Source organism: Kryptolebias marmoratus, linkage group LG17 (assembly GCF_001649575.2).
Source record: "Kryptolebias marmoratus isolate JLee-2015 linkage group LG17, ASM164957v2, whole genome shotgun sequence".
In the NCBI taxonomy this organism is placed as follows: Eukaryota; Metazoa; Chordata; class Actinopteri; order Cyprinodontiformes; family Rivulidae; genus Kryptolebias; species Kryptolebias marmoratus.
In genome coordinates this window covers 12491218-12505889 of record NC_051446.1, presented here as the reverse complement: position 1 = coordinate 12505889, position 14672 = coordinate 12491218, and the positions used below count along the sequence as shown (strand labels likewise).

At 40.3% G+C, this 14672-nt stretch overlaps 1 protein-coding gene across 5 annotated transcripts in view; it reads left to right on the top strand.

The window, feature by feature from the left end:
* LOC108237214 (transformation/transcription domain-associated protein) overlaps positions 1 to 14672 on the top strand; it is a 92804-nt gene that overhangs the window by 12565 nt on the left and 65567 nt on the right. For 3 of the 5 annotated variants that reach the window (XM_017418498.3, XM_017418495.3, XM_017418496.3), the window contains exons 21-37: positions 421 to 621; positions 1761 to 1912; positions 3927 to 4126; positions 4420 to 4637; positions 4772 to 4969; positions 5156 to 5416; positions 5608 to 5769; positions 5967 to 6063; positions 6306 to 6427; positions 7868 to 8038; positions 9630 to 9698; positions 10781 to 10801; positions 11360 to 11479; positions 11844 to 11963; positions 12201 to 12365; positions 12492 to 12673; positions 13109 to 13307. In XM_017418498.3, coding sequence (XP_017273987.1) covers positions 421 to 621; positions 1761 to 1912; positions 3927 to 4126; positions 4420 to 4637; positions 4772 to 4969; positions 5156 to 5416; positions 5608 to 5769; positions 5967 to 6063; positions 6306 to 6427; positions 7868 to 8038; positions 9630 to 9698; positions 10781 to 10801; positions 11360 to 11479; positions 11844 to 11963; positions 12201 to 12365; positions 12492 to 12673; positions 13109 to 13307 — 2658 coding nt within the window. The remainder of the gene's footprint in view (positions 1 to 420; positions 622 to 1760; positions 1913 to 3926; positions 4127 to 4419; positions 4638 to 4771; positions 4970 to 5155; positions 5417 to 5607; positions 5770 to 5966; positions 6064 to 6305; positions 6428 to 7867; positions 8039 to 9629; positions 9699 to 10780; positions 10802 to 11359; positions 11480 to 11843; positions 11964 to 12200; positions 12366 to 12491; positions 12674 to 13108; positions 13308 to 14672) is intronic. The other 2 variants (XM_017418500.3, XM_017418499.3) reach the window with 1 other exon arrangement.

The following is a 14672-nucleotide window of genomic DNA, read 5'->3' as shown; positions in this document are numbered from 1 at the left end:
ATAGCTCACAAATTCTTGTTATATAGGCATGTTGTTAGTTGCAAATTATATCAAAGATCAACTAATGAAGTCCTTTAGATTTATTAAATTTGTTCATTTAGTTTGAGTCAGCACAGCTGCCATGTAGGGGTTAACAAAGGGGATGTGTTAGCTTAACTCCCAGACCTCTTTACCGCAACATTGCAAAACTGTGAAAGCTAATTTACACCTGCAAAACCAATCTATAATCTATAAAAAACTTAACTCAGTGAGTTACCAGCCAGCCTTTGTAGCTTTGTGCTGATACTGTCTATTAATGAAAATGGTTGACAGTTTGGAGAGTAATAAGTCGCTCTTGTCAGACTTTACAGTTATCAGTACAATTGTATTATTCTGACCCTAAAGCTTAGCATGTATCACTTTTTCCACCCTGTGTTTCAGGCTTTGTGGCGTACTCTCCGTAATCCAGCAGAAAGCATCTCCCACGTAGCTTACCGGGTGCTGGGGAAGTTTGGAGGCAGCAACAGAAAGATGCTGAAGGAGTCACAGAGACTTCATTATGTGGTGACTGAGGTCCAGGGACCGAGCATTAAGGTGGAATTCACTGACTGCAAAGCATCTATACAACTTCCCATGGAAAAGGTGAGATAACGAGGAAAATATGGTGACAGGAGTTCTGTCTGAAACCAGCTTGAATGCCCTTCTGCCCCTTCTTTCCTTTTCATTTGGGTTCTAGAAAGAAGGAATTGAGCAGAAAAGAGCTTGATATTCCTCATTATTGTTCTCCACTGAGAGCAATAAATCTTTGTCACAGGTTTGTGTGAGTGTGTGTGAGAGAGAATGTGAGTGAGGAGATGTGCGAGTCCTCCAGGTAATTAAATTCATGTCTTGTTTCTCCTCCTCATCCCCACTCAGTAATCATCAATCTACTGCGGGCCACCATGACGGCATTATTTACTCTCTCTAATGGCTGCTCTCCTCTCTTGGCTTTCAGTCTGTGTGTTTGCCATCATCATGGATATAGGGAGCACACACAAACCCACACACACACAGTCACATGATCCCCACCCATATGCACAGGCTGTAGGCATGAGTTTCTGGGTGTATGAAGCAGCCATACGGTTAGTTGGCACATTAGGAAAAGACAGCTTCAGAGTGCTGTAAGTTAAATCAATGGCTCAAATAACAGCACCATTTTTATCTTGGAGTTGTTTCTACTTTTTTTTTTTTTTTTTGCTTTTGGAGCTCTTTCGGTCTTATTTTTTTGTTAACCATTGTCTCTTTATAAATCCACACTTTCACAAGCATAAAATCTAAGCTGTGTAAGACTGACTTTAAAAGATGTTTTAACTTAAAAATGAATATTCAATTATTAGTGCGAGTTTACTTGTCAGAATCCGAAACCTGACAGAAATATCCGGATACACTGAACGGTTTGCAATTCAATTATACTGAGCCCTCATCTCCTCTCCTAATTCTTGGATTTCGTCTCATCCTTCCTCTCTGTTCTGAGTGGCAATAATTAGTTCATTTTCTCCCTTTTAAGTGCTTGGCCGCTGTGGCTTGACAGCTCATAATGTAGAAATGATAATGACCTTTACTCGTCCAGATGGTGCTCAGTGTTCCCTCTCGCCGTTAATCACACATCACATAGAATATACTGTTTGTTTCCCATATTAATAATTTAACAGTATTGGCTTTTACATTAAAAAAGATATCCTTTCAGACTAAAATCTTAAAAATTAAATGTAGCCAATTTTGTATGTTCTGTTTCTCCTAAGGCGATAGAGACAGCTCTCGACTGTCTGAAGAGTGCCAACACGGAGCCCTACTACAGACGGCAGGCCTGGGAGGTCATTAAATGTTTCCTGGTGGCCATGACAAGTCTGGACGACAATAAACATGCTCTCTACCAGCTTCTGTCTCATCCCAAGTGAGTAAACATTCTGGATTTGATTTGACTGTGCCATATGCCTTCATACTGTGGTTATTATTGCTCTTATATTTAGCAAATTGCCATTGTAATTACAATGTGAAAGTATTACATGAATACTAGATCGCGGAAAGGTAATTTATCACAGAAAGACTCACCTTAGTATTTCCCTTCAGGACATTCAGCTGACACCAGCATCTGTCCTTGTCCACTGTCTACTTAATCTTTCCTGTGACCTCCTCCAAAACCACAACACCCGTGTTGTAACCGTTTGACATGCTCGACTTTCTGTCGTATATTTTCTGTCTTTACCAGATTGTTTAGCTGGCATGGTTACGAAATATGTATTCACCTTTTGTCAGGGTTTAAAGCAAGTCGGAGGCTGTTCACACCTGGTTCTTCAATGCCTCTTAAGCTATTGCATTAAAAATACAGGTCTGAATGGCACATTGAAAATGTTTTTTTTCCAGACCACTTTCAGAGGTGGTTTGTACCCCGCTTAGTCGCACACGTTTGGTAAAATGAACACAAATGTATGCAGGGAAGATACGGCTTTTTTGTTTGTTTTTTCCAGCTAAAAGTTTGAATGAAACGGTTGTCACAATCCTTCTCAATAAATGTCTGTTTTGTTGTGATTTTATTAGCAAGGAGTGGATGAGAGGATTTTGTTTGGGTGGCTTTCTCTTCAGTTTGAAGTTTGTTCTGATTGTTTTAAGGGCCGACTGGATCCACTGTGGTCACTGTAAGCTATAATGTGTTGTGTCAAACACAAATCAACAATCTGAGCAGCGTTATGTCGCATTATAATAACCTAGTGAAACACTGCACCGTGGAGTTTTGCGGCTTAAAATCTTATATATTTGCTCTGACACAGAGTTAGGCAAATAAGCTTATTAAGAAATAATTAAACAAAAATAAAACTCAAATGGTTCTGAGCCGTGTTACCATTAAAATAATTATATAGCTCCGATGTCTGAATATATTGTAAGTTTTACAGTTTCATCAGCAGACCTGCTGTCGCTGATCTGACAGCTCACTGTGTGACCTCGCTGCCTGTATCTGCATGCAGAGTGGCTGAACGACTTCTGACTGCAAAAACGTTTCAGGGTTCACATTACCGGCGTGAACACTGTCAGTCAGAGCTGATCGCTTGAATCGACAGGTCTGAACAGCCTTAAATGCACACATGAACAAACAGGAGTGGGTGTGGTCATCAGGTTGGACAGTCTCACTGCCATCATTGATCCCTGGGTAGGGGCTAATTAACTTTCCCCTGTGTGTTTATCTTACACTATGCTCGTACCGTCTCCTGTTAATATGCGCTGACGCACACTTGGGCACAAATACGGTTTTATGCTCACAGAATAATGAGGTGTGTCAGTCATGATCAGGGGGGACTGTGTGCTCAGTGCCACCTCAGACGTCTAGATTCGGAGTGTTCTTTTGCATAAATTACAGACAGAGGCAGATTTGTGTGTGTGTGTGTGTGTGTGAAATGTCACATTGGCTGAACAGAGTAGTGTTTGAATGAGTGAAAGAGTGAGGAGCAATTGATCTGAAATTCTGCCAGCTATGCCACCCCCTCCTCCACGAGCAGCCCACCTCTCAGCTCCTTCTTTTCTCTTTCCTCCAAAAAGCAGTTTGTTGTTTTTTTTTTTTTTTTTTTTAGTGGCACTAATAAAATGAAGCGATCCATCAGTTCTGCCTGTGGCGTGTGGCATTATAAAACACAAGCTCAAGCATGGAGAAAACAGCTGCTCGATCACACCACGGCCCAGCTCCCTTCAGCTGCTGTAAAAAGAAAAAAATACAAACAAAAGAAAAATAATACAGAGGAACAGAAAGGCAGATTGAAATAAAAGCAATAGATACAAGTCTTATTGTGCTTTTACACAAGATTACAATATTTATATTTATCTTTTGGCTTCAGCAAACACTAATACCACTGCTACTGTACTTTTTTTTTTGTTTATAGGTGAGCATCTCATTCAATCTGCTGTTTTCTCCCCATTAGCTTTACTGAGAAGTGGATTCCTAATGTCATCATCTCTCACCGCTACAAGGCGCAAGACACACCTGCTCGCAGAACATTTGAACAGGCACTGACTGGGGCGTTCATGTCTGCTGTGATAAAGGACCTGAGGCCCAGCGCGCTGCCCTTTGTTGCCAGTTTGATTCGCCATTACACCATGGTCGCTGTGGCTCAGCAGTGTGGTGAGGGCGTGTGCTCTTATTACTTCTTGGGTCTAATATTAGCTTTCTGTAAAGCAATAGCCTTTATTCTCGGCTTTTATTATATTATTTTTCCCTACATTGCAGATCCGTTTCATTTTTTTTTTAGTTGTCACGTGGCTTTTCAAATTTATATGCAACTAAAAACGATAAAAATAAATGAAAAGTTTTAGCAAAAATATTGTTTTGACGTACAGTAAGAAACTTTTAAACCAAAATAAAAAGTTATATATTTGATGCGAAACTTAAGTCTTTGACTCTGCTCTCCATCCCAGGTCCGTTCCTGCTGCCGTGCTACCAGCTGGGCAGCCAGCCAAGCACAGCCATGTTCCACAGCGAGGAGAATGGGTCGAAGGGCATGGATCCGCTGGTACTTATCGATGCCATCGCTATCTGCATGGCCTACGAGGAGAAGGAGCTGTGTAAGATTGGAGAAGTGGCTTTGGCTGTCATCTTTGACGTAGCCAGCATCATCCTCGGCTCCAAGGAGAGGGTAAGTTGTTTTTTTTTGTTATTTAATTCAACATAAATACTCTTTAAGAGTCATGACCACTTATGCTTTACATTTAATTTGCACATTTATTTTGATATATTTCATTGGAATCACTTTTGTTTTTGCACCCCCAGGCATGCCAGCTGCCCTTGTTCTCCTACATCGTTGAGCGTCTTTGTGCCTGCTGCTACGAGCAGGCCTGGTACGCCAAACTTGGGGGTGTGGTGTCCATCAAGTTTCTGATGGAAAGACTGCCTCTGATCTGGGTGCTACAGAACCAGCTCACTTTCCTCAAGGCCCTGCTTTTCGTCATGATGGACCTCACAGGAGAGGTGAGTCTGTATCATGTGCTATTTAACGAGTAGTTCTTTTTGCTTAGATTTTCTTCTTCCTTTAATCTTTTGTCAGTTCCCTTATGCAGCAGGAGAGGTTTAACAACTCCCAATTTACCAGTCTTCATACCATTGTGCCATTACTGCTAAGGTGCTGTATTTATTACCCCATTGATTTTCACACAGGTGTCAAATGGGGCCGTAGCCATGGCAAAGACTACTTTAGAGCAGTTGCTGGTGCGCTGCGCCACTCCATTGAAAGATGAAGAGAAGACGGAAGAGCTGCTGGCTGCCCAGGACAAGTCTTTCCACATGGTTACTCATGACCTCGTCCGAGAAGTCACCTCCCCTAACTCCACTGTCAGAAAACAGGCCATGCACTCCCTGCAGGTTCTAGCACAAGTCACCGGAAAGAGTGTTACTGTCATCATGGAACCACACAAAGAGGTGAAACGAGAAACTGAAAGGTTTTCAGCCTATTATGCCCACTGTGATAAACTCTTCAGTTAAATTCACCCGAGTTCAAAACCAAAACTAGCTTTAGGTAACGTGTATGTAACAGAACTGCTCCAACTGAGCGTCAGTACTTGATTTGCTCGGGCAAAGACTGTCAGCTAAACGACCAAAATTCTCCTCAGGTTTTGCAAGATATGGTGCCTCCTAAGAAGCACCTCCTACGTCATCAGCCTGCGAACGCCCAAATCGGTCTGATGGAGGGTAACACCTTCTGCACCACCCTGCAGCCCCGCCTCTTCACAATGGACCTCAATGTCATGGAGCACAAGGTCTTCTACACGGAGGTATGAAGCGTAAAGACACTTTCAAGCGCTGTTTCGCCAAAGGTATCGGTAATTTTCATGTCATTTTGTATCAGCGCAAACGTGAAATGAGTTGTTGTCTTCAGATTACGCAGCTTTCTGGGGTATAAAATTGAAAACAGATAAACTATTTGTTTTTTCTTGTGTGTAACATTAGTGTTTTTTTTCGTCCTGTTTAGCTTTTGAACCTGTGTGAAGCAGAAGATGCTGCTTTGATGAAGTTGCCATGTTACAAGAGCCTTCCCTCTCTGGTTCCCCTCCGTATTGCTGCTCTCAGTGAGTTGTCCCAACTATGTATAGTTATTACAATATTACAAGTGGCCTAGTAGTGCTTTCAGAGCTTTTGTGTGACCGAAAAAGCATGTAACTTAGCATCCGCTCTGTTTTATTATTGCATCCACAGCATTATTCATTGTTAAATATCTGAGTGGCATTAACTTCTTTTGCTTCAAATGCTGTTTATATTTTGTAAATTGACATTCGGAGTGAAAGTGTCTCGGTGTCTTTACCTCGTTCAGATGCCCTGGCGGCCTGTAACTACTTGCCACAGTCCAGAGAGAAGATCATCGCCGCTCTGTTCAAAGCTCTCAACTCCACCAACAACGAACTGCAGGAAGCAGGCGAAGCTTGCATGAGAAAGGTCAGCACAACTTCTCGCATGCTTTTATCATCTTTCTCTTTCTTTTTTTAATTTAGTTTTGCTTTGTGACAACATATTACATCGGTACATCAACTTGTTTTTGTTGTTTTCACCTGTCGAACTGAACCAGCTAGCAAATACTGCTGCTCTGGTTTTGTTACAGAAGATGCATCTTTAAAATGTGGAGTCATTTTTAAAACAAATCATTTGATAGATAGAGCTAATATACATGTGTCGTCATCTTATGTTAAGCCCATAAGTGTGTATAATTTAGTGAGGCTAAATCTGAAGGTGAAAATGCTAATTTCTTGGAAACTCCACCACCTTTTTGTTTGTTGTTCTTACAACAACTTACTCTTTTAACTTCTCCCTTCTTCTCTAAAGGCCCTTTTTGTTCTTGAATTGATTAAAGTTTAATTTCAGTTACTTGGAAAACTCAAACCCGTGTTATATCACTTAATCCATCTGCAGTCTCCTTTGAGCCAAAACACGACCTTAGATTAGCAGGCATAACCTTTGTAATTATGGATTAGTCTGTGCCCTTAAGGTGAGAAACAGTCTATACAAGAAACATGGTCACACCCTTTAAATCTTTGTTTCTAAATCACATTTTCTAACTCCTGTGAACAGGGTTAGTTGGCCCCCTCCTCTCACCGTTTTCCCTCCCACTTATCTTCATATGAACCTTCCTGAGCTTTATCACACTGTCCCTGAACCAGCTCTCTTTCCATTCATCAAAGTATCCACACAATCTGGCCTTCTATCCATCTACTCCACACACTTTATCCTTATTTTTCTATTTCCTAACACTGTCACTCCTCCTCACTGTTCTGTGATTTTATTTTTTTTTTACCCCCCCCTTCTATTTTCCTTTTCATTTTCTGTTCTCCATTCTTTCTTCTCTACCCTGCTCGCACTAATGAGCGTTGCCATGGCTAGATCGATACAGGATGGAGTGTTTGTTCTCAGCGCTGAGAGGAAAATGAATGTGGCTGCCATGCATCACCCACCCCCCACCCCCACCCCCCACATGTCTGTGTGATAGTGTGCGTCATCTGTGTTTGGTTGGCATCTGTGTTTGTTTACCTCTCATCATGTTCTCATTTCAGTGGCCTTAGTTTTAAATTGAGACCCATGGGTTAGTGAGCAGTTCATGTGTTTGATATAATGTTGGGGGAAAAAAAATACTGTTCAAGGAAAATTAAAATGACCACGTGAAACACTTTTAGGGTAAAGATCTAACTATGAGCTGTGTACAAAAATATAAGCTTTATAAATATTTCTTTGTTCAGGATTGATTACATCTGAGCAAACAACCATAACTCAGGGTTTTTAGCAACACCTCTGTAGCACCATTTATCAAATATGCAATTTGGTATTTTGACAGTATATATTTTGTGCTATGTGCATTTGTAATGCATCTTTTTCTGTACTCTGTAGTTTCTGGAGGGCGCCACTATTGAGGTGGACCAGATCCACACTCACATGCGCCCGTTGCTGATGATGCTGGGCGACTACCGCAGCCTGACGCTGAACGTTGTGAACCGCCTGACCTCGGTCACACGCCTCTTCCCCAACTCCTTCAACGACAAATTCTGTGATCAGATGATGGTGAGCGCCTTCCGCGTCTGCTAACGTCGTCCTCCCGAGTCTTCTGTTGTTTGACGCGCAACGGCTCCGCGTTTGAACACGAGCATGGGAACCCAAGCATAAAACAAGCGTTTGATCTTCTGAGCTGCTACCACACACAGTCCCCATTGGCAGCTGTCATAGGCTAATACGTTTGGAGAAGCTAAACCAACAGGGCTGGAGTCGTTAGGTGCTCTGTAAAGAGTTAGGGCTGCCACTGACGACTGATTTTATTTTGATTAATCCATCGACTAATTTCTTGATTAATCTAAGCAAAACGTTTTCTTCGAATAATCAAAATCACAAGATAAAGTACAAAGTATAGCTTTAAAGTGCTAACTCCATTATGACAAAACAAATAGAACAAAGCTCGTATTATTAATATTATAAAAATAAAATAGCCTTGATGCTCAGCATGTTGTAAAGATGCCATTTGTTAGAACTGCATCATAGTTGTACTTGAATTGTATTTTTTATTGTATGTACAGTATATTATATTTTTTTAAATTGAAATGTAATTAAATTAGCTATTAACAATATGTGGACAATTAAATGTAATTAAAACAGCCACAATGACGCTTTCAATGGCTGTGTCGAAATGTGTGCCCCTGTTGAGATCGGTTTCACCACCAAAGCAATTTAGATTTCCAGCCGCCAAGATGTGTTTCTCCCTGGTGAAATAATTAGAAAAAGGCACTTTTGAAAAAAAATTTTTTTTTAGCCTTTCACTAAAATTTTATTGCTTAAAACAACAGAGGTTAAGAGGAAAATGAAACTAAGCTGGTGGATTAATTAACACAAATCTCAACACAACACAGCATTAATTAAATCAATCACAAGCCCAGATTCTAGTCTAAAAGTTGTCTCAAACATTTAGTTACTAATAAATGTAGCAGCCAACTTTATCGAGTGCATTTGGCAGCTTGAATCTTATGGTATTTCTGTTTTTGCTGCCGACTTGTCATATCTCCTGTAAGCATGGCTCTTGTTGTCACGCTGTGGTTCAACCCAGGAAACCTGAAGTACTCCCATACTTTAGACCCCTTTGACCTTTGAAAACTTTTACAACCCGGCTCGTTTGCGTTTGTCCTCAATTGTTGTTTACATTTTCTGTTGTGATGGTTCGAAACTGTAGGCCAGACGGGCCGACAGGAACTCGACTGATGTACTAGTGGCATGGAGAAAAACAGTTGTTTCAACCCAAACGTTGAACATTAAAACATTAAAAGACAAATTCATAAAAATTGTGTCAACCAAAAACACTGACCACGACAAATTATCATAATCATTGTAAAGTTAGGCCGACTACAGGATAGAAGTCCAGTTGTTTTGTTTTTTAACTTTTTTTTTGGAGTTATGCAGTTTTAAGTGTTAATTGTTTTTGCATTTTTTTGCTTTATAATAGTTTGTAAAGATCTGCTTAATTTTTTAAAGACCTTTGTATTATTTGGTGGTAATTTTGCATTTTATCACTCAAATATATTGATCTCTGTTGGTAGCACGTTTGACCTGCTAAAGGTAAAGAGTCATACGTGACACTAAGTTTTTTGCCTTTGCCTTTTGTTTTTCTCAGCAACACCTGCGGAAATGGATGGAAGTAGTTGTAATAACGCACAAAGGAGGTCAGCGCAGCGACGGCAGTGTAAGTAAACACACATGCTACATGAACTTGCACAATTTTAAGTTCTGCACAGATTGTGGACGTGTGCTCTGGTTTTTGTCTCTGCATCAGTATAGTTTGTCTCCGCTATACAGAATCATTCATAACCAAATGGTACAGGTCAATATGGCTGTCAACTGGCACAGCTTTTGTTCAGCTAATCTGTCGTGTTTAAACTAAATTACACTCACTGAAGGAGAAGAGAGATTGTTCCTTGTACTCACAAAGCCATAGTCACATGTAGTCAACAGCCTCTGTGTGGCCTCCTCTGAGATGAGTTGTGAGGGCCCATATTTCAATCAATGATTAATTAGGCGCCAGGCAGGCGGTGGTGGGCCCAGCACTGCACCTCCTCATTATCTCCCCGACAGATAACCTTGTAAAGCCAAAGAAAAGGTGACAGAGAGGAGAAAATACAGCTGCTTCTTCCTCATAGACACTTTCCCTGCCCGTGTCTCTTTATCCGAGTTCATCCTGACTCAATTCAAAATGATGCGTTTAATTAGATGCAAATTGGCCTTTTGTCTTCCCCTGCCCTCCAAATTGTGTTCTTTGTGCGTGATGACAGCAAGGCTGGCAGGGCCAGTAGATCCAGGGTCAGGAAGTCAATTAGCTTAGCCCGATAAAGACAAAAACTAGGAAAGGAAGGATGGCGCCGGGTGGAGGTTAAGATGGGCTATGTAGACATTAGAGGGTTTTGACAGGGAGGAGGAGAATAGGAGAAGTTGTATGAAAGATATGGGACTTTTCTTTAATTTGAGCGAAAAGTTTATTAATATTAATGTAAAAAGTCCCATTTTGTAGTCTTGGTGCAAGTCAGGCAAGTGTTTTCTCCTGTAATGGCATCAATTCTGTGTTAATCAGCTAAGATTTCAAAACGACACAGTGATGAGAAAAGTTACCCTGCGGTCGGTCGGTCACTTCTGTTGCTTCTCTTTGTCCCTTCATAATCATCCTGTCTTATCTGCTTCCCTTCCTTATGGGGACAAAGACAGACAACACACACAAAAGCACACACACTCTTTCCTCTGCTGACTCTGACCGTTGTCTCCCATTTGGTACAGCCTGCGTTGGAGGGTGTTGAGGTGAGATGTGACCCGGTGTTGCGCCCTCTGTTAGTGATTTCTATTTTTTTTCTTTTTCTTTATTTTTGTTAGTGATTGAAACTTTAAACCAATGTCGTGCTGGTGGAATAAACCGATGTTGTGGTGGTGGTAGACGTGCCCCGTATTTCTATGTCCATGTGTCTGTGGTCTTGTTCAGAAATGTTACTGTCATTGTAGGTTATCCTCACATTTTATCTGTTTAAAACTGTCTTTTCTCTCCTGTATTTTGTCTCGCTTTCACATTTCAAAGATATTAACACAACGTTTTTAAAAGTCACCGATATGTACGGTACTGTTCTGTATTTAGTTTACTTTGTGCAAATTTAATCCCTGCAGTTCCACTGTTTGGAGCTAACAACCTATTAACTACAGATTGCATTTCTCGTCGTCTGACTAAGATCTGTCCTCGTCTTTCCACAGTGGCTTTCTGTCAAGGCCGTCTGTCAGAACATGTTTCTGTGTCTGCGTCAGTCCTCTCAAGAATTTCATCCTCTCCTTTGTTTCCCCTCTGTTGTCTTTCTCTGAATCTTCTTGTAGGAGATGAAGATTTGCTCTGCCATCATTAACCTGTTTCACCTGATCCCAGCCGCACCTCAGACTCTGGTCAAACCTCTGCTTGAGGTGGTCATGAAGACAGAAAGAGCAATGCTCATCGAGGTAGGGAGCTGATTTGCACTGTAAGATCGTAGACCACTGGCTGAACAGCAATTCAAACAACTGTAGGCTTTAATTGTGGTGTGTTTATGTCATAATATAGTGTGCATCAGTTACTGTTTAAGTCTATTAGTGTTTGAAACCAGCTGTGTATATTAGAGTGATTTGGATGTAAATAAAGTAATTGGCAATATTTTACCTAATGGAACAGATGGTTTTATAACTTAACAATACATTTGTCAAACCTTTACCATGGAATAGTTGAAGAGACAAATTTAAGTCTGTTTGTTTGCTTCTGCACGATATAATTTTCTGGCTGTTTTTAATCTTTTTTCCATCTCATCTCCTCCATCTGTTCCTGCTCTAGGCCGGCAGTCCATTCAGGGAGCCTTTGATCAAGTTTTTGACACGCCACCCATCTCAGACGGTTGAGTTGTTCATGATGGAGGCTACACTCAACGACCCCCAGTGGAGCCGAATGTTCATGGTCAGACAGTCGCAGCTCTTTTCATTGACTTTTATGACTTTAGAAAAAGCATTTTGCTTCATATCAGCTGCTGTAATGGCCTGAGGGATTTATTTTATGCTTTAAGGCTCACTTGTTCAGCAAACCCCAAATTGAGATGAATCACACCTAAATTCAATTTTTTTCCCCCTCTATTTTCATTATGCAGTTTTTTTATTTTTTGTAATTGTTAAAGAACATGTATATATTTGTGTGCAGAGTTTTCTGAAGCACAAAGATGCCAAGCCACTCAGAGACGTGTTGGCGTCTAATCCGAACCGCTTCGTCCCCCTGCTGGTTCCTGCTGGTACTGCAGCAACTGTTCGACCTGGATCCCCCTCCACCACCACGGCCAGACTGGACCTGCAGTTTCAAGCCATCAAGGTATGTAAAATATCCTTTAAAGATGTATAAAGCTGGCCGTTTTTATTACACATCATCATCTTTTTGTTTGTAGTGTAAATGGTAACCCTACCTAACGTAACCTTTTTCCTCTTCCTGCCTGCTCAGATCATTAGCATCATTGTTAAGAATGATGAGGGGTGGTTAGCAGGGCAACACTCCCTGGTCAGCCAGCTTAGGCGAGTCTGGGTCAGTGAGGCCTTCCAAGAAAGGCACCGCAAGGACAACATGGCGGCCACCAACTGGAAGGAGCCCAAGCTGCTGGCCTACTGCTTGCTAAGCTACTGCAAGTATGTTGAACAACTCAGATTGTGATTCAATTAAAAAAAACAAAAACTGCCTAAAATTTGGGGAAGTTGTCAAAAAGCCTGCAAAAGGTAATTGGATATGAACAATTGTGTAGAAAACCCTACACTTTGCATTGACTACTATTAAAGCTAATTTCTCCTGTTTGTGCAGTTTGTCTTAATTGAATGATTTTCTCATCCACAGATGACCTTCTCTTTTTTTTTTTATTTTTACAAGTTTTTTTTTTTTAAGTTTTTCAGTACTTAGCAGTTGTTTATTTCTGATCTTGCAATTAAGCCCCAAACACACTCACTAACTAACTTGTTACCATAGTTTCCTTCTGTATTCCATTTTTGCTTTGTTTTTTCTCTGCAGCTGACATTAGAATGTTTTTCCTTCAGTGCAGTTAAATTATTGACATCGTGTTTTCTCAACAGACGTAACTATTCAGAGATCGAGCTGCTGTTCCAGCTGGTGCGAGCTTTTACGGGTCGCTTCCTTTGCAACATGACCTTCCTGAAGGAGTACATGGAGGAGGAAATTCCCAGGAACTACTCCATTGCTCAGAAACGTGCCCTGTTCTTCCGCTTCGTTGAGTTTAACGACCCCCATTTCAATGACGAGCTGAAAGCAAAGGTATGTACACAATCATTTGAATTTTTCCTTCAGGGACCGCTAGGCCTTGAATTTTACGTTTTTCACCAATAAAAAGTGGAATTTTCTCAAGACGCTTAAAGTTCAACCTGCAGCTCAGGACCCTCAGTGACAAAGTTTCGTCCACCTTAAAAGACAGCTTGGGAGTGAAGTAGCAATAAAGGAAAGCGGCCAAGTCCCAACTAGTTTAACATTAATAAACATGAATCCTCTGAGGAGTTTGGATGTCGAAGAGATCGAAAATGTAAATGCCACCGTCAGACCGCAGCCTTATAATTATGTTCCTGATAAGTGTCAGAGAGACCAGGAGAGGAAAAGGGTCAGAAGATAAAACCGATTATCCAAGAGAAACTAATTTGTGGTGTCAGTGGGAAAATTTTGCCAATGTGCTGTTTAGTTAACAACTTTAGCTAAAGTTTATTACCAGTATGGTAAAGTTTGCTGACACATATTGTAATATAATGAAATTTGAGTTGACGTTTTTCTTACTGGGTTACCAAATGGAAACAAAACACAACTAATGCCCAATAATCAGCTGATAGACTATTAGTTAGGAGTCATATAGAAAGCAATGCTATATTTATGGTGATATTTGAGCAGAAAAGAGGAAAAAAAATCAGCATGGAAAAAAAAACAAAAAAATAAAAAGAATGGTGACAGATTGGAAGTATTGGTGACAAAAGAAGACATCTCAGGCCTGGAAAAAAATCATCTGTAGCAGATGAACAAGATCTGAAAGTCATGTCTTTAAGATATTTTTTAAAATCTAGTGAAGACCCTACAGAATCTGAGAGAGGCGTCATCCTTCAGGTGATCCTCTGCATGTCATGTTTTGAACTAATAGCTCTTTAGGAACTGAAATATGATATTCTTTCTGTTCAACTGTTATTTTTAAAATTTTAATAGATTTAGGTAAAGAAATCAGAACAATTTGCATCTTTGTGACAGTCTGCTGTAACAAGTTGTCTGGTATATGTTGATTTGGCACTAATTCATCCCTTGAGTTTTGGAGCTTTTTTCATGCCTAAAAGTCAGAAACCTAGTGGCCAAATAAAGACAAATACATCCCTCTGAAAATGGTCAGGAATTGGACTAAAGCTGTTTATAAAATTGGCCATGCAGATGTTTAATTATCAGATGGAACATGTGGGAAGACTGAATAACACATATCTATGGAGTTAGATTTGTTTCACAATTATTCAATCAAAAAAAAAATTATGTCAAACAAAAAAAGGAGTATTCAATCAAAAAAATAATAATGTCAAACAAAAAAACATCTTAAAAACTTTTTAACCATAAAAATATTTTTTTACGAAACAAAAATTTATTTAAAGATTTTTTTTTTTT